Genomic DNA, 20096 nt, shown 5'->3' on the forward strand with positions numbered 1-20096 from the left:
ATTTATTTGGGCTGCAATTTCTGAGGCTGGTAACTCTAATGAATTTATCCCCTGCAGCAGAGGTACCTCTGGGTCTTCCTTTCCCGTGGCGGTCCTCACGAGAGCCAGTTTCATCATAGCGCTTGATGGTTTGTGCAACTGCACTTGAAGAAACTTTCAAAGTTCTTGAAATGTTCCATATTGACTGACTTTCATTTCTTAAAGTAATGATGGGACTGTCATTTCTCCTTGCTTATTTGAGCTGTTCTTGCCATGATATGGACTTGGTCTTTTACCAAATAGGGCTATCTTCTGTATACCCACCCCAACCTTGTCACAACACAACTGATTGGCTCAAACGTATTAAGAAGGAAATAAATTCCACAAATTAACTTTTAAGAAGGCACACCTGTTAATTGAAATGCATTCCAGGTGACTACCTCATGAAGCTGGTTGAGAGAATGCCAAGAGTGTGCAAAGCTGTCAACAAGGCAAAGAGTGGTTACTTTGAAGCATTTCAAATATAAAATATATTTTCCGTTTTTTTAAACTTTTTTGGTTACTACATGATTCCATATGTGTTATTTCACAGTTTTGATGTCTTCACTATTATTCTACCATGTAGAAAACAGTAAAACTAAAGAAAAACTGTGTCCAAACTTTTGAATGGTACTGTACATTAGCAACAAAATATATCACATGTCTTATCATCAGGTGAAGTAAGAAGTAATCAACATTTTAAAATTAATACATTTGGTAGATAGTTTCATTATTTTGACCTTCCCACATTATAATTAGAAGAGGAAGTGTAAACTCTAGCCTATTAGTTAGAAAGGTAACTCCAAACACATTTTTTGCTAGGAGCAGCTGTTTAGCTGGTTAAACAAGGGTTAGCCATGTGATGGCAAAACATTTATCCAAGTCAAGAAAACTTAGCAGCAGCCAGCAACACTGGTTGTCTATTTATTCATCGTGTTATTATTTCCTGTTTTTTTCTATCTGCAATGCTGGGAAGGTGTTAGTACGGAAGCATTTCACTGTTAGTCTACACCTGTCGTTTACGAAGCATATGACAAATACATTTTTGATTTACTTGATTTGCAGGTGCATGAGTGTAGTTGGCTCTAATGAATGTAATTCGCTCAATATTAGGAGTTTAGAAATACAATTACCATCATAAGAAATAAGATATTCTCCTATTTCTACTGTAGGTATGACATTCTAATTTTATTTATTCTGTTGTTGCTAACGACATTCATTAAAATATTTTTACAAATATATATATATAATTGTATATATATTTTGCAGACCCCCAGCAGCACCTCTGTGGGCCCCTAGGGGGCCGTGGACCCCCGGTTGAATACCCCTGCTCTATAAGGTAATAGCAAATACAGAATGTTTGAAATACATTACACTTGCAGAATTGATTCACATGACTAAAAGGTATGCAATTGAAACTGTACATCGTTTTACCATCATGGCAACAGCTACAGTGTGGAACCTGCAATGCCACATTCCCTGGAGCATTAGATTGGGACTCATATCAGGCCAGCAGAGATTGAGAAATGTAAACTCAGTTTCTTTGATCAGTGGTCAGAGGCAGTGAGTGTTATTGTCCAACATGGACACAGCTGTTTCCATTGCATCTTTCTCGTCTCCTTGTCAGAAGAGATGTGTGAACCCCTGTAGACGAACTCCACCAGTCAGTCCTTCTCATGCCTGCCTCAGTGCTTCCCAGTGCACAACAGCTGTGGGCATATGAAATGTAATGTTGTTCATGGAATCCAGGCGCAATGTCCTGTCCTGTAATGTAAGACACTGGCCTTAGCAACAGGACGTCTTTATAAAAGGGCTGGGGAGCAGCAGGGGTGAGAATAAGCGTTGGACTGGAAAATATGGTTATAAACAGTGTTGACGGATCCTCCTGCCTGCTCCAGTTAACAGCCTTACCAGAGGGGGGCAGTGTGCTCTCTCACTACACAGAACCAGGTCTTAGAACAGAACAGACACAAATGGGTTTAATCTCAGACCTAGCACGTCAGACATGAAAATAAATATTCAACTAAATAAAATTGACTGCTAATATTTCTAGCAAATATTATTTCTAATAAAAAATTTCCAGCTGTAAAATATTCTGCCTTTGTTAACTCTGAGAATGTACAGTAATTTCATTTGGCAAATGACAAGTTTTCAGTAGAATTAAATAATTTTGGTATGTAAATATCTAAGACCATGTCTCGTACTTTTGTAGCTACGTATCTCAAGTTATACACAATATATTAATGGTAACATTTTGCAATGCAAGGATAATACGTTATTCACATTTACAGTACACACATCAAAAGTGTCCTTGTGTCCATAACAACGAGGGTGAGTTAGTGACACATACAGTACCTCGTGTTTTCCTATGAAATCAAACCTCCAAAGCACCATTGTCTGAGCAAACTCTTATTCTCCAAATCACGTAATAATGGATATGATGATTAATGAATATTCTGGATATGTACATTGGTTGATGCCCTCATTGACCATGTCCCTGCTTGTAAATATCTGGGCATCTGGATTGACGAATTAGTTAAGAAATGAAGAATTAAAATGGAATAGGTCATGAATTCTACAGGAATAGAATTATGCCTTTCATTAGACAGGAGAAAACAAATCATTCAGTCAACATTCATACCGGTTATAGACGATGCAGATATTGTCCATATAAATGCAGCTGCCACTGTATTGAAGCTATTGGACACACTACGGTTTATTACGGGCAATAGGTTCAGCACACATCACTGTATTCTGTATCAGAAAGTAGAAGTCTTGCACTCTTTTTGTTTATAAAGCCCTCTTGCACAAACGTCCACCATACCTATCTTCATTGTTAACTTACAAGATACCAGACCCGGTCTCATGGATGGCTATCTCTGGGGATCCCTTCGATCTAAAAAAAAAATGTGATGAATTGGTGCCTCTAAAGCAATTCAAAAGGCTGGTTGAGGACCTTTGTACTGAAGAATGTGTTTGTTTTCTATGATTGTGTTCTGCTTTTCATGTATTGATGTGATATTGATGTGTATATTGATGTGTATATTGATGTGTGTACAGGGCTCATCTGTACAAGAGACCTTGGTCTCAGCATGACTCCCTGTCAAAATAAAAGGTTAACTAAATATTCAGACAGTTAGCACAAGCAGACAGACACCTACACACACATCACTAGCTATCTAAGTAGTTGTAAAGTAACAGGGTTTAGTACAGACCTATACACTAAGAAATTGTTTGAAGCATTCTAAATATTTACAGTCAGTGCATGATGAGGCCATTTTAGAGTAACTTTTTTCACTTCGCTGGCTGACGTGAGGGTGCGATACAGTCTATGTTCTCTATAAGTTTCAATATATGGGGCAGCAGGGTAGCCTAGTGGTTAGAGCGTTGGACTAGTAACCGGAAGGTTGCAAGTTCAAACCCCCGAGCTGACAGGTACAAATCTGTGGTTCTACCCCTGAACAGGCAGTTAACCCACTGTTCCTAGGCCGTCATTGAAAGTAAGAATTTGTTCTTAACTGACTTGCTTAGTTAAATAAAAGGAAAAATAATTTTAAAATGTAAAAGTGAGTAGCTGTGTTCATTACAGGCTGAATCACGTGTTTTAGAGGTTTCTTTCAGTAACACCTGGACAAAATCTGCAAAAAAGTTGAGGACACCTACAGCGTTCATCATCACTGAGAGCACCTACCCACCCACCTACCCACCTACCTACCTACCTACCTACTTACTTACCCACCTACCTACCTACCTACCCACCCACCCACCCACCCACCCACCCACCCACCCACCCACCTACCTACCCATCTACCTACCTACCTACCCACCCACCCACCCACCCACCCACCTACCTACCTACCTACCTACCTACCTACCTTCCTACCCACCCACCTACCCACCTACCTACCTACTTACCCACCTACCTACCTACCCACCCACCTACCTACCTACCTACCTACCTAACCACCTACCTACCTACCCAACCACCTACCTACCTACCTACCTACCCACCTACCTACCTACCTACCTACCTACCTACCTACCTACCTACCTACCTACCTACCTACCTACCCACCCAACCACCTACCTACCTACCTACATACCTACCTACCTACCTACCTACCCACCCACCTACCCACCTACCTACCTACCTACCCACCCAACCTACCTACCTACCTACCTACCTACCTACCTACCTACCTACCTACCTACCTACCTACCTACCCTACCTACCTACCCACCTACCTACCTACCTACCTACCTACCTACCTACCTACCCACCCAACCACCTACCTACCTACCTACATACCTACCTACCTACCTACCCACCCACCTACCCACCTACCTACCTACCTACCCACCCAACCTACCTACCTACCTACCTACCTACCTACCTACCCACCCAACCACCTACCTACCTACCTACATACCTACCTACCTACCTACCCACCCACCTACCCACCTACCTACCTACCTACCCACCCAACCTACCTACCTACCTACCTACCTACCTACCTACCTACCTACCTACCTACCTACCTACCCTACCTACCTACCCACCTACCTACCTACCTACCTACCTACCTACCTACCCACCCAACCACCTACCTACCTACCTACATACCTACCTACCTACCTACCCACCCACCTACCCACCTACCTACCTACCTACCCACCCAACCTACCTACCTACCTACCTACCTACCTACCTACCTACCTACCTACCTACCTACCTACCTACCTACCTACCTACCTACCCTACCTACCTACCCACCTACCTACCTACCCACCCAACCACCTACCTACCCACCCACCTACCTACCTAGAACATCTGCAAGTTCCAATCTTACATTTGATCATTCTTAGACAAGAATATGTGCAAATTCTGCAAAAGATATAGGGGAGAGTGGGGTAAGTTGAGACATTTTTTTTTTTTTACATTCAGCATCACACCTCAAGAGAAATGTAGCATTCTTTCTAAAAAAATATATATCTACATAGAGTTTTGAAAACATAGCTTGTCCAAAAAAAGTGGATTCCTGGCTTTGGGGTAAGTTGTAAATTGAGAATAGGGACAGAGTAAGTTAAGCCGCATTGGGGTAAGTGGGTGATGGTGTCCTGTGACAGTGGGTGATGGTGTCCTGTGACAGTGGGTGTTGGTGTCCTGTAACAGTGGGTGATGGTGTCCTGTGACAGTGGGTGATGGTGTCCTGTGACAGTGGGTGTTGGTGTCCTGTGACCGTGGGTGATGGTGTCCTGTGACAGTGGGTGATAGTGCTGGTAGGTCAAAGTTTAATTCATGGAATGGGGGTGTACATTAAGATATAGATCTATCTTTTCAATATCACTTACCCTTCCATTTGTCGACCAGTTGTCTGGGAAAGGGAGGTTGTTTCGTAGGCAGTTCTCTACATTAAAGGCTACTAAGCCCATGAAACTGGTCTGTGAGATTCTTGCTATGTTAATCAAGCTGAGACTCCATGTCATCAGATAACCTCTCTTTATCAAGCTCAGACTCCATGTCATCAGATAAGACCTGGTGTGTCTCTGCTACTCTTTCATAGCCTCTCTTTATCAAGCTGAGACTCCATGTCATCAGATAAGACCTGGTGTGTCTCTGCTACTCTATCATAGCCTCTCTTTATCAAGCTGAGACTCCATGTCATCAGATAAGACCTGGTGTGTCTCTGCTACTCTATCATAGCCTCTCTTTATCAAGCTGAGACTCCATGTCATCAGATAAGACCTGGTGTGTCTCTGCTACTCTATCGTAGCCTCTCTTTATCAAGCTGAGACTCCATGTCATCAGATAAGACCTGGTGTGTCTCTGCTACTCTATCATAGCCTCTCTTTATCAAGCTGAGACTCCATGTCATCAGATAAGACCTGGTGTGTCTCTGCTACTCTGTCATAGCCTCTCTTTCACACAGGTACATGTTAATAGTCTTCTTTGTTAATGTACCTCCTCAGTGTCATTCAGTCTGTTTGTTCATCCCTTGCTGCTGTTCAAATGGACTTCATCCCTTCTCTCACTTCCTTGGCTGCTCTCCAGAGCCTGTTTTATGTTTGTATACACGGGGCATGATTATGTCTGCTCTGTAACAATGTTGAGTTCATATGTAAGACACACTGCAGAGATACTATGCATAAAACTGACCAAATGCAATCATCATTTGAATGGGGCCATTGGCTCAATTTACCCCAAGGCAAACATTTAGTCTTTATTAGCCCCCACAGCTACAAGGATTCATTTTCATGCAGGTTAATGACCTCATATTGAAACTTATAGAGACCCCAACAGATGTATAAAAGTCTTAAAACCTTGGTTTAGATAAAAGCATCATGAAACCTTTAAGACAATATATTTGACTTTGACTCTGTGGTTTCTTCCTTCACAGACTCCATGAAATGATGACCTCTTCCTAAATATCTGCTCACATGATTAATGTTGTGTATGGTTTCCTAGAAACGAAGGGTGGCTCAACTTCCCCCACTCTCCCTTACTGTAGTGGTTTATTTCCTTATATTTTCGCTATGTTAGTACATTGCGTATATCTATTACTACATTCTGTTTGTCTCCCAAATCAGACAGCTTGTCCAGGAATCTCTGTAAACACTGTAGCTTCACAACAGCAAATAAATAAATAAATAAAACCTCCCCAAAAATACAACTTGAAACACTAGAGCAACAGCGGAGAGCAGCACAACAACAACAACCGTTCCCACGGTCGCATTTAACAACCAATAACACAGAGAAGCAGCAAGGTAGAGTGTAAAAGCAATCACTAAATATAACTTTACAGTCTAAATTTACTGGCTGGGTATTGGTGTCAGAATGACGTACAATGGTGGTCATACTACCCAGCATTAAGGTACTGCTGCTCTGACCTATACCGTGGGTTATTGAGGCTTGTCTGTCTGTGTGTCCTTACACACACCGTCTGAGGGGCGGCAGGACATGCGTATGTAACCACACTTATTAAATGGTGTTTTAGAGAAGGTGAAGGTTGAGGTATTGAAGGTGGTGGCTGGAGGGAGTGGGACAGAGCAGCGTGAGTGTTTGTTTAAATGTTTTTTGGTGCGGTGCAGCTGGTAATAGTGCCTGCCTGTGATGATATGCACCTGCCGTCACTCGTCAGAGAGTTGGATTTGTGGGCCGTGGCCGAGGGAGCGTTCAGAATCCCACAGACAGACAGAAGCCCCTGGGAGAGACCCAGATCAATATGGAATGTGTTACAGACAGAGGGCTGGCTACAGGCACAAGTGGGAGGGACATATATTACTGTAGAACCCTAATTTGATCTCTTAATTCTCTGGACCTTTCCTACCCTGGCCTTTCCATGTCTTTCAGACCACTGCCAGCAAAGAACAGCCAGTTCAACTGACAGACAACATTATTCATTTTCATACAAACAGATTATAATGATTTGTTCTTGAAGCTCTTTGAGATGGAGATGAATCAAAAACAATGCTAATGAGGTAGATTTTTTTTTTTTTGGTGCAACCAAACTGGAGACATGAACTTAGTACCTGAACCCTGGTGTTGAAATACACACAGACACAAGCACTAGAGTACATGACATGTGCACATACTCATGTCTACAAACTACACGTACACATGATCACATCCACAAACAATACTTCCTTAGTCTTTTTCAGACTGTTCAATATTAAGATGAAACATATAACAAACACTTAATAACCTACACATTACTAGAATAATATTCTTATAGTAACACATTTAAGTATGGAAATAGATTCACATGTCTTTTCCTATCCCATGTCTGCTCACCAGGTCTGACTAAACGAGAAAGACAAGTCTACTGGTAACAACCTGCGATTCAGACAATGGAGGCAAGTGAAGGTTTATTGCAATTCCTGTTTGTGTTGGGGACACTAGACCGAGAGCCAGTACTCAGCTCCATGGTCCCAGTATCATGTATAGAGCTGCCTGGCTTATCCTTAGGGCTAACCTGCAAACTGTGTCCTCTGTATATGTATTCATTAGTGGGGAAAGCAGTCCCTCTTAGGCACAGAATCTCCTGGAAGGCGTACCTGAACTCAGGACTCCTGCAGTATATGAGGGGGTTGAATGCTGAGTTGGCGTATCCTATCCAGTTCAATATCCTGAATGGCATTTTAATGTTGTCCACCTTCCAGATGGTCACGGCCACGTTGAGCACGAAGAATGGCAGCCAGCAGAGAGTAAAGGTTCCCATGATGATCCCCAACGTCTTCAGGGCTTTGTGTTCCTTCAGACAGAACTTTGGCCTCTTCCCGTTCCCCCCTCCTCCTCCCCCACCATCCTGCCCCTTGTTGTTGTTGATAATCTGGGCGTGGAACCGTCCCTCGCTGCCACGTATCTTCTGCAGCTGCTTCCTGGCCTCCTGGAAGACACGTCCGTAGACGAAGGCCATGACCGCCAGTGGGATGTAGAAGGAGACGACAGAGGAGGCAACGGCGTAGGCTGCGTTGGTGTTGAAGTCACAGCAGTGGGCGTTCTCCAGGCAGCTGAGCGCCTCGGGCTCGTCAGACACCCACCATTTCATGTGGATTGGCAGGAAGGAGATTAGGGCGGCCACGCCCCACACCGTCACAACCACCACGCACGCCTTGTGCTTGGTCAGCAGGGACGGGTATCGCAGCGGCGATGTGATGGCCAGATAACGGTCCAGCGCGATCACACACAGCGTCTCGATGCTGGCCGTCACACACAAGACGTCTGCCGCCGTCCAGAACTCGCACAGGAAGCTGCCAAAGTGCCAGGTGTTGAGGAGGATGTAGCAGGCACCGAAGGGCACCACCAGCAGGCCCATGACCAGATCAGCACAGGCCAGAGACGTGATGAACATGTTGGTAACTGTCTGCAGCCGCTGGAAGCGCACGATGGCGGTGATGACCAGCACGTTGCCAAAGACGATGCCCAAAACCAGCAGGGCCATGATGATGCCCAGCAGCACTGCCTCGGCCTCGCTGTACTCCGAGTAAGACCACTGGTGAGACGACGAGTTCATCTCCACTGGTAGGTCCGATAGGTTGAACAAGGCAGACGTGCTCACATTCTCCATGATCTATGGGCTGCTTGAAGAGATTAGATAAGAAGAAACGTATTGTCAAAGACACCCATAAAACAAAGAATAAACCATTTAGGTTTATAAGCTAGTGTAAATGTAATGTGTATAAAGTCAAGGTAGGAAGCATGAGTGAGGATTGATCAATTCTGAGTAATTTCATCCAAGATTTCTTAGAGGCAATTTAATTGAATACTTAATCTTGAAGTAGTTTACCAACCTCCAAATGTTCTCCTGGTCTCCCATAAATCTAAAAGTATTCCTTTTTTGGATAAAAATACGTTGTAGCTCCAATTAGGTGTTTATACTTCATTAGAAATGTTCTCCCTTCCTCTTTTGCCGTGTCACACACATTAACAGTCCCACTTGCTCTGTGTTCTAACACCACTCTGTCACTGTTGAATGTTGTTCCCGACCTAGTCAGTGCTCTTATAGCAGGCAAGAATGACATCACACTCTGGCAGCAGCCAATCAGCAGGCAGGCAGACCACAGGAGAAGTGAATAACAGTTCCTTTTAAAACACAGTCATGTTTTTCCACAGAATCAAGTCAAATTAACATTATGTAACTTTGTTTTTATCTGTAATATTTGTAAAGGAAAATATTTTTAAAAAAATGTAATCAGATAAATCAAAGAAACTGCTGTTGTGATTGTGATACAAGTTGTACGTCATTAAATTAACCATGCTAGATTATTCTTTTGTTCCAAAAAAATCTAAAAATCTACCTTCACTCTTGGCAACAACACACTGGACAAGGTGATTAGAAATTAAGTAATTGAACTTTCACTCCAAATTCTGCTTCCTGGCCTTTGTTTTGAAAATGCTTTGAAAAGGAAAGGGTTGTTCACCTAGCAACATAATAGTACTGCAGCTAACTCTGCTGGAGACAAACACAACAAACAGAGCAACGTATATGGACAACCTACATACTGTTCTATAGGGTTGTCATGCAGAGCATAATTATGTCATGTGATGTCAATAGACTTCTTTCACACTTCCTGACCTAAATCTCAACCATATTCCAACTGAAAACAGAGACATAAGGTATAGTCCATTGGACATGGGTATAGTAGATTCTCTGTGGTTGTCTGTGTCTCAGTTGGTGGAACACTTGCACTGCCAAGATTGTGGGTTTGATTCCCGCTGGGACAACCCATATGAAAACGTACGCACACGCTACTGTCAGTCAATTTGGATAAAAGCGTCTACTAAATGGCATATATTATATTATCATTAACTGACTGCATGGCTAGCTCCACCACATAGATCTGGTTTTATGTAGAAACACACTTAAACAAATTAACACAGTAGCATATTTGTGTTTTACATACCCTACCCCCCAAAAATAGTTGTTTGGTTTGCATTGTGTCTCAGGACATACAGTACAGTACTGTGACAGTGGAGAGAGAAGAGCTGTTAGACCGAGAAGAGAGAGAAGAGCTGTGACCGTGGAGAGAGAAGAGCTGTGACCGTGGAGAGAGAAGAGCTGTGACCGTGGAGAGAGAAAGGCTGTGACTGTGGAGAGAGAAGAGCTGTGACCGTGGAGAGAGAAGAGCTGTGACCGTGGAGAGAGAAGAGCTGTGACTGGCCTGGAGGTGTGTTGGGTCATTGTCCTGTTGAAAAACAGGGAGAGAGAAGAGCTGTGACCGTGGAGAGAGAAGAGCTGTGACCGGGGAGAGAGAAGAGCTGTGACTGGGGAGAGAGAAGAGCTGTGACCGGGGAGAGAGAAGAGCTGTGACCGGGGAGAGAGAAGAGCTACATGGATCTAAACCTCATTCAGTATCTAATGAAGTTAGTGTTTAGAGGCACTTTCTGATCATGGAACTACATTATCTTCCATTATATCCTGTTCACGCTCAAATGGAACCAGTAAATGAAGAAAATCCATGCAATTGAACATAAGCACTTCATATACGTCATATGCAAAAATGCATAGATTGTGTCAACCACTTTGTAGACAACACAATAAACACAGCGAATTCACTTATTTATGTAGTACTACAATAACCTGCCTTTACTGTAAATATCGCGCCAGATGCAGTTTCTCGTGAAGTGACAGCACAGTTTACTGTAAATATCGCGCCAGATACAGTTTCTCGTGAAGTGACAGCACAGTTTACTGTAAATATCGCTCCAGATGCAGTTTCTCGTGAAGTGACAGCCCAGTTTACTGTAAATATCGCGCCAGATGCAGTTTCTCGTGAAGTGACAGCACAGTTTACTGTAAATATCGCGCCAGATGCAGTTTCTCGTGAAGTGACAGCACAGTTTACTGTAAATATCGCGCCAGAGGCAGTTTCTCGTGAAGTGACAGCACAGTTTACTGTAAATATCGCACCAGATGCAGTTTCTCGTGAAGTGACAGCACAGTTTTTGCAGTATCTGCACCCCTGTATAACTGCATCCTGCCTATGAGAGAAATTTTACTGTGACTAAGAGCCAAGTGGCATGAGCTCTGTGATCTAACCCAGGAGACACATCTACAACATCCAGTGTAACAATGAGGCTAAGGCTTCATCCCCATTCTCAAAACAACTCCACCAGTGTTGCACGTTAGCAGCAGCTTCTGGAAAGGTTCATTAGGCGGCAAAGAGGAAATGAAAGGGTTTACTGAGGTCCTTTCCACAGGAAGGAGACACCCAGCAGACAGCAGGGCACATGCACTCTGATAGACTGTCAGCTGGTTCCAAATGGAACCCTATTCCCTACACAGTGCATTTATTTTGATCAGAACCCTATGGGCCCAGGTCGAAGTGGAACATTATATAGTGAAGAGTGTGCCAATTTGGACACAACCTCCGTGTAAGGTCAGAGTGATGAGACGTGGAGGGACTGTTATTGTCCAGGGGAAGTGGTGCAGCTTAACCCTGGTTCCTGCTGAGGGAGAGAGGGAGAGCCTGCCTGTTTTCTCAGGCATACATCTCATACTATAGGAGGGTGGTTGGCAGTGGAGTCTCCTCAGAGGAGGAAGGGGAGGACCATCCTCCTCAGTGAATTTCACTAAAATAAAAATAATGAAAGTTATTATTTTTTAAATAAAACTATACTAAATATATTCACATCACCAAATAAATTGTTTAAAACATACTGTTTTGCAATGAATGTCTACAGTAGCCTCAACAGCACTCAGAAGGGTACCACGGAGTACAGCTAGTTTCCGCCCTCCTCTGCGTACATTGACTTCAATACAAAACCTAGGAGGCTCATGGTTCTCACCCCATTCCATGGACTTAAACAGCAATTACGTCCGGAGGACGTCCTCCAACCTATCAGAGCTGCTGCAGCATGAACTGACATGTTGTCCAGCCAATCAAAGGGTCAGAGAATTAATCTAGTACTAAAATCATAAGCTACAGCTAGCTAGCACTGTAGTGCATAAAAGGTGGTGAGTAGTTGACTCAGAGAAATATAATAGCTAACAGATTAATTCCTTCAAAATGAAAAGAGCAGCAAGAAAAAGAGCTAGCTATATTTTGTTGTATTTTTCCCCCTTTTATTTTCACTTAGCCAAGCCAAGGTAAGCTTGGCTTGGCTTGATCTGGGATCTGGTATTCAGGGGTGTATTCATTATGGATTCATAATAACCCATAACCCTAGTACAGGGGCTGAATCACTGGCTTACTGGTGCTCTTTCATGCCGTCCCTAGGAGGGGTGCGTCACTTGAATGGGTTGAGTCACTGACGGCATCTTGTCTGGGTTGGCGCCCCCCCTTGGGTTGTGCAGTGGCGGAGATCTTTGTGGGCTATACTCGGCCTTGTCTCAGGATGGTAAGTTGGTGGTTGAAGATATCCCTCTAGTGGTGTAGGGGCTGTGCTTTGGCAAAGTGGGTGGGGTTATATCCTTCCTGTTTGGCCCTGTCCGGGGGTATCATCGGATGGGGCCACAGTGTCTCCTGAACCCTCCTGTCTCAGCCTCCAGTATTTATGCTGCAGTAGTTTATGTGTCGGGGGGCTAGGGTCAGTTTGTTATATCTGGAGTACTTCTCCTGTCTTATCCGGTGTCCTGTGTGAATTTAAGTATGCTCTCTGGGTGGGGTTATATCCTTCCTGTTTGGCCCTGTCCGGGGGTGTCCTCGGATGGGGCCACAGTGTCTCCTGACCCCTCCTGTCTCAGCCTCCAGTATTTATGCTGCAGTAGTTTATGTGTCGGGGGGCTAGGGTCAGTTTGTTATATCTGGAGTACTTCTCCTGTCCTATTCGGTGTCCTGTGTGAATCTAAGTGTGCGTTCTCTAATTCTCTCCTTCTCTCTTTCTCTCTCTCGGAGGACCTGAGCCCTAGGACCATGCCCCAGGACTACCTGACATGATGACTCCTTGCTGTCCCCAGTCCACCTGGCTGTGCTGCTGCTCCAGTTTCAACTGACCTGAGCCATAGGACCATGCCCCAGGACTACCTGACATGATGACTCCTTGCTGTCCCCAGTCCACCTGACTGTGCTGCTGCTCCAGTTTCAACTATTCTGCCTTATTATAATTCGACCATGCTGGTCATTTATGAACATTTGAACATCTTGACCATGTTTTGTTATAATCTCCACCCGGCACAGCCAGAAGAGGACTGGCCACCCCACATAGCCTGGTTCCTCTCTAGGTTTCTTCCTAGGTTTTGGCCTTTCTAGGGAGTTTTTCCTAGCCACCGTGCTTCTACACCTGCATTGCTTGCTGTTTGGGGTTTTAGGCTGGGTTTCTGTACAGCACTTTGAGATATCAGCTGATGTACGAAGGGCTATATAAATAAATTTGATTTGATTTGATTTGATTTGACTCTCTCTAATTCTCTCTTTCTCTCTGAGGACCTGAGCCCTAGGACCATGCCTCAGGACTACCTGGCATGATGACTCCTTGCTGTCCCCAGTCCACCTGGCCGTGCTGCTGCTCCAGTTTCAACTGTTCTGCCTGTGGCTATGGAATCCTGACCTGCTCACCGGACGTGCTACCTGTCCCAGACCTGCTGTTTTCAACTCTCTAGAGACAGCAGGAGTGGCAGAGATACTCTTAATGATCGGCTATGAAAATCCAACTGACATTTACTCCTGAGGTGCTGACTTGCTGCACCCTCGACAACTACTGTGATTTTTATTATTTGACCATGCTGGTCATTTATGAACATTTGAACATCTTGGCCATGTTCTGTTATGATCTCCACCCGGCACAGCCAGAAGAGGACTGGCCACCCCTCATAGCCTGGTTCCTCTCTAGGTTTCTTTCCTATGTTTTGGCCTTTCTAGGGAGTTTTTCCTAGCCACAGGGGGGGGGGGCTCTTTGGACTCTAGCAATTCCTAGTGGCGGGCCGACCCTGGTCGTCAGTTGAACAGTGTGTTTCCTCAGACATATTGGTGGGGCTTCTGGGTTAAGTGGGCGGGTGTTAAGACACACAGTTTGGCAGGTTTCAGAGGATGCGTGGCCTTGTGAGCCGTCAGGGAGTTGCAGCAATGAGACAAGATTGAAACTGTAAGTCCTTGCATTTAGAGCATGTCAGGGGTTACATTTCCCCAGCTGTATACTAAAACAAGTGGCTGAGCTGCCATTTTGTTGGAGAATAAATCGCAGACTAACTTTAGAGGCTGTATGTGGCGAGATGAAGGAAACAATGCGAGTGAGGAAATCCTTTTCAGACCACTCCGTCTCCACAGTAGCAGTGATGGACATAGATCTGCTTTGTCCCCATGGAAGGAAGGTAACATTTGCTCCCACCTGATTCATTTCTTATTGGTACAGTGGAGACATGGTTTCAAAAGCAATGAAGTGATGAAAATAGTCAGACGCACTCCAGTCAATTATAGATAAAAGCCTTCTGTGCTCCAAAGCAAATCAGGAAGACTGGTCCACTTAACAAATAAAATGATGGACTTGCTCCTTCCAGATAACCATTTCAGGACCGATTTGAGCCGAATGACTTTTACGTAGAAAGGATGGAGGATAAGAGCCTTCACTGAAACTCAAATCAAATGCAATTTTATTTGTCACGTGCCGAATACAACAGGATACAGTGAAATAATTACTTACAAGCCCTCCACCAAGAAAATACCCCCCAAAAAAGTAATAAATAAAATAGCAGCTGTAAAAAAAAACAAAAGCGGGCCTGTTCAGGAGTCTTATGGCTTGGAGGTAGAAGCTATTTAGTAGCCTCTTGGACCTAGACTTGGTGCTCCGGTACCACTTGCAGTGCCGTAGCAGAGAGAACAGTCTATGACTAGGGTGGCTGGAGTCTTTGATTATTTTTCGGGCCTTCCTCTATACAAGGCGGTGTCAGAGGTCCCGAATGGCAGGAAGCTTGGCCCCAGTGATGTACTGGGCCGTTCGTACTACCCTCTGTAATGCCTTGCGGTCGGAGGTCGAGCAGTTGCCGTACCAGGCAGTGTTGCAACCCGTCAGGATGCTCTCAATGATGCAGCTGTAAAACCGTTTGAGGATCTCAGGACCCGTGTCTTACCAGAGGCTGCTGTTCTATCCTGCCGATAGAGTGTTTAAACCGCCAGCTGTATGTTCTTAATGTCGCTGTTCAACCACAACTCAGTGAAACATTAGATTTGAAAGTTTTTAATGTCCCGTTGGTAGGATATATGTGCTTTCAGTTCATCCCATTTATTTTCCAGCGATTGAACATTAACAGGACAGAAGGCAAAGGATTGCCACTCGTCGCCTGATCCTCACAAGGCACCCTGAACTTTTTCCGCAAAATCTCAGTTTCCTTCTCCAGCGAATGACTGGGATCTGGGCCTGGTCGGGTGTCTGTAGTATCTCCCTCCAATCCGACTCATTGAAGAAAAACTCTTTGTCTAATCTGAGGTGAGTAATCCCAGTTCTGATGCCCAGAAGCTATTTTCTGTCATAAGAAACTGTAGCAGCAATATTATGTACAAAGTAAGTTATGAACAACGCAAAAAAACAAAATAGCATGGTTGGTAAGAGCCGACAAGACGGCAGCCATCTCCTCCGGCGCCGTCATCCAAGTCAGACAAAGTCACTGAGAATCTTCACAACTTCCAGAACTGCTTTGGATCTGTTTTTCACAAAGGTATATTTGGATCAATATAGGTTCAGTTATTTTCTTGGTAGATACTCAGTAGTCCATCTCTATCCTATAATCATCAAAGCTAACCAGGTAAACAACTGCCTCCAAACATCCCCTTTTGCATATTTTACTTTCATTATTCAAATAGTATGAATATGGCCTGTAGGAAGATGACACTTTTGTATCCATTTGACAAAACAAGAAAAGGCCCAGAAAAACAAAAGCACCACACGGGGATGAAAACAAGCTTTTAACACATCGGAGACAAAGTGACACGGATGTTGTTGATTTTGAATCCGGCTCTTCATTGAAAGGCTATCAGGGTTTAACACTGGCTTGTTAAGCCGCGGTCCTGCATGTGGTACGTCAGGACGGCACTTCTGTAAACAGTTGGTCTGTAGAAATGTTAGATGTTCACGCTAAGTGTTTACATGAAGGATGTGGGGAACGTGGGTTCATTTCCAACTACACTGACTTTCATTTGTGTTTCGGGTTGTTTTGCAGGGTTCAAATCCGGCCGGGGCTAAGGTGAATGTACAGTGTATGCTGAGCGGGTGAAGTCAGGTTAGCTATAATAAAAGACCTCCTATCTATAGAGACAAGAGATGTATTTTTTGTATTTTAACAGCGAAGACATATTGAGACTTAGGTCTCATATACAAATGTGCCACACACTCAAAAATGCAGTAATGGAGAGCGCAAATAAAACATCTCAAATCACCCAGAAAAACAGTTACATTACTCCACAAATAAGTCCCTGATCAATACTTTAAACTGCCGAACGGCATCAGAACATCAAGATGAAATGTATTTAGAGTTTTGTTCCAGCAATACGGTGCATTAAAATTAAAATCAAATTTACCTAGCTTGGTGTAGATCCTAGGAACCTCAAGAGTTAACCAATCATGTGACAGAATTTATAGAGCGGTTACATCATAATCAGATTCAGCCTTTCTGATTCGTCTTACACAATGATACCTCAGTTGCTTAAAAGCTTGCCAGTCCGGGCCCAAGCCTGGGTTCCTGGCCTTGACCCAAGCATCGTCTCTTATGAATGATCTCTGATATTTCCGGAGTGTACCAGGCAGTAAACGGACAGAGTAATTTCCTTCCAGTTAGTACCACCGCTATGTGCAAAAGATAGGTAGGGAGAGGATAGTTTGTTAGACAAATATTTTACAATCCTGAATAACAACGTTTAGAGAGCTAGCACTTAACGTTGAAGAAGTGATATGGAAAATGTGGATGATTTTTAAATAGACGTCAAAGAGAGCAGAAAAGTTTAACTTCCATTACTTACTTGGATTCAACACATTCCTAATCCCGCTGAGAAAACTTCATTTACAAAGCAGCTGCTAAGCATCACCATCTATGGATCTGGCAAAATCTGGCAGAAACATTATCCATAAGCAATGTTTTATCAGTAGAAGACGTGTTTCTAAGCTCTAGAACCCTTTTCATGTTATGACTTCCTACTGTAGGCTACTACAGGACCATTGTAGATCTCCAGACCTCAATTACTCAAGGCAGTTACAGTTATGTAATCACGGGAAACTCAGATTCAAAAGCGAAGTGAAGTTTGTAACCATGAGACCTGGTCCTCCATGAATGTGTAATATAGGGGATTTACTGTAATATAGGGGATTTACTGTAATATAGGGGATTTACACATACAGAACCATTCCTGTAGCCAATAATAAGACACTTTTTTTATACTCAAGGTCCTCAGGGATAAACTAAAAAATGCACAGGTTCTTTACATCACGGGAATAATCAGGCCAGAAATAACACGACAATAAATTTTGTTAGCTCAGCAATTCAATGCAAGCTTGTTCTTGGGCACATCGGTCTCCACAACATCAAACACGTGCGCTCTGAAGATTGTCGTTTGATAAACATGGTGATGTCGTTACAGCCTCATAATATTCCACTAGGTATCACAATGATACTATGTTTCAGATCTTCTGGCCAAAGCAATGCAAATATTACAACCCTAAAACACATGCCATCTTCCCAAGGCCTGCCAGTCTGCACACAGAACACTAGATCTCCCGAATGAGAGACCACACACAGCTTTTATACCAAAAGCCAATCCCTTAATTTGGCAATTACAGACACCTGGCGCTGAAAGACACCTGTTTTCCATAAGTGGACATGAGAAAGCTATGGCAGTGGATGACCCGCAGCCAGTTCAGAATTTAAATCAAAAGTTGAGGGATACTGATACTGATACATTGATTGGAAAGAATGTGGATTTTGTGGCATTTATTGCAGATGTGATTAATTGCCCAAACAAACAAGAAGTCTAAAAAAACTGGACTTAATTGAAGGTGTGGGTGAAAGATTTTTGGTCTTCAGGAATTAACAGCATTGCAGCATTGCAGAGAATACTGAAAGAAGATGTCTGTCCCCCCAGGCCCCTGAGCCTGTGTAGAGATTTGATTTGGATTGGACAGTGACCAAAGTAGTGGGATGTTTTCTTGATTTATCATTATAAATTTTTGTACTTTGTATGATGTCATTTGTTTACAGTTTACTACCCACCCGTACAGTAGGTGACGGAATGAACATTACATTTATGTGAATGCCATGTTACCAAAGAAGGAGATTTTCATGAACCTTGTGGGATTAGCTCTGGAGTATGGCTAGACCTTCCTTTGATGTCGTCTGAGTCACTCCAGTTGAGCGGTTAGTGCTGCAGTAGATTCAAAGAGACAGGCTTGTTGCAATGGTTCCCAAACTTTTTATAGTCCCCTTCAAGCATTCAACCTCCAGCTGCGTACCCCGCTCTAGCACCAGGGTCACCGCACACTCAAATGTTGTTTTGTGCCATAATTGTAAGCCTGCCACACACACACTAAACTATACCTTTATTAAAATAGAAAATGTATTTTTGTCACAACCCAGCTAGTGGGAAGTGACAAAGAGCTCTTTATAGGACCAGGGCACAAATAATAACATAATAATAATCAATAATTTGCTCTTTATTTAGCCGTCTTACTCATCAAAATAAGAAATGTCCCTTTTTCAGGACCCTGTCTTTCAAAGATCATTCGTAAAAATCCAAATAACTTCACAGATGTTTATTGTAAAGGGTTTAAACACTGTTTCCCACAATGAATGAACATGCACCTGTGGAAGGGTCTGCAAGGAGGCATGAGGACTGCAATGTGGCCACACATAACATCTTACAGACGGTAGGCAATTAAGGTCACAGTTATACAGGATGGCAACACTTACACCAATCCCTCCATCAGTGCTCAGACTGTCCACAATAGGCTGACTTAGAAGGCCTGTTGTAAGGCAAACATCACCGGCAACAACGTCACCTATGGTGCCAAACAGGACTCCATGAGGAGGAGATGCACTTTATCATCGCAGTATTTCGAATGCAGCTGGTGGCCACACCGGAGAGCTTGTTGTCATTGAAGACAATCTCAACGCTGTGCGTTACTGTTACCCTTTGCAGGCTCATCCTGACATGACCCTCCAGCATGACAGTGCCACCAGCCATACTGCTCATTCTGTGTGTGATTTCTTGCAAGACAGGAATGTCAGTGTTCTGCAGGTGCCTTGGTTGAAGAGTGGGGTAACATCTTGGCAAATCTGGTGCAGTCCATGGGACACATTATGCAGCTGGTGGCCACAATTTCTGTTAGTCACATGTCTGTGGAACTTATTCTGTTTATGTCTCAGTTGTTGAATCTTGTTATGTTCATACAAATATTCACACATGTTAAGTTTGCTTAAAATAAATGCATTTGACAGGGAGAGGACGTTTCTTTTTTTGCTGAGTTTAGTACCTCTTCCTCAATGTCATTGGTCCATACTGGCACACTGCATTATAGTACCTCTTCCTCAATGTCATTGGTCCATACTGGCACACTGCATTATAGTACCTCTTCCTCAATGTCATTGGTCCATACTGGCACACTGCATTATAGTACCTCTTCCTCAATGTCATTGGTCCATACTGGCACACTGCATTAT

General features: G+C 43.6%; 1 protein-coding gene across 2 annotated transcripts; it reads right to left on the reverse strand.

Moving 5' to 3' along the window:
• Window positions 1-4848: 4848 nt before the first annotated feature.
• LOC139417991 (beta-2 adrenergic receptor-like) lies at window positions 4849-9493 on the reverse strand. 2 transcript variants are annotated; one of them, XM_071167045.1, is made up of 3 exons: window positions 9310-9493; window positions 5625-9096; window positions 4849-5554 (listed from the first exon to the last, which is right to left on the reverse strand). In XM_071167045.1, the coding sequence occupies exon 2, from the start codon at window positions 9084-9086 to the stop codon at window positions 7860-7862; it is 1227 nt and encodes a 408-aa protein (XP_071023146.1). In that variant the 5' UTR covers window positions 9087-9096; window positions 9310-9493; the 3' UTR covers window positions 4849-5554; window positions 5625-7859. The 2 variants fall into 2 exon arrangements, with proteins under 2 accessions (XP_071023146.1, XP_071023147.1); XM_071167046.1 differs by having other exon boundaries at window positions 5625-9099.
• Window positions 9494-20096: the final 10603 nt, after the last annotated feature.

The sequence above is a fragment of the Oncorhynchus clarkii genome, chromosome 10, assembly GCF_045791955.1.
Source record: "Oncorhynchus clarkii lewisi isolate Uvic-CL-2024 chromosome 10, UVic_Ocla_1.0, whole genome shotgun sequence".
NCBI classification, from domain to species: Eukaryota; Metazoa; Chordata; class Actinopteri; order Salmoniformes; family Salmonidae; genus Oncorhynchus; species Oncorhynchus clarkii.

Bases quoted from the DNA above. Each gene is read 5' to 3' on its own strand.
- LOC139417991 (XM_071167045.1), bottom strand. From the start codon at position 9,086: ATGGAGAATGTGAGCACGTCTGCCTTGTTCAACCTATCGGACCTACCA.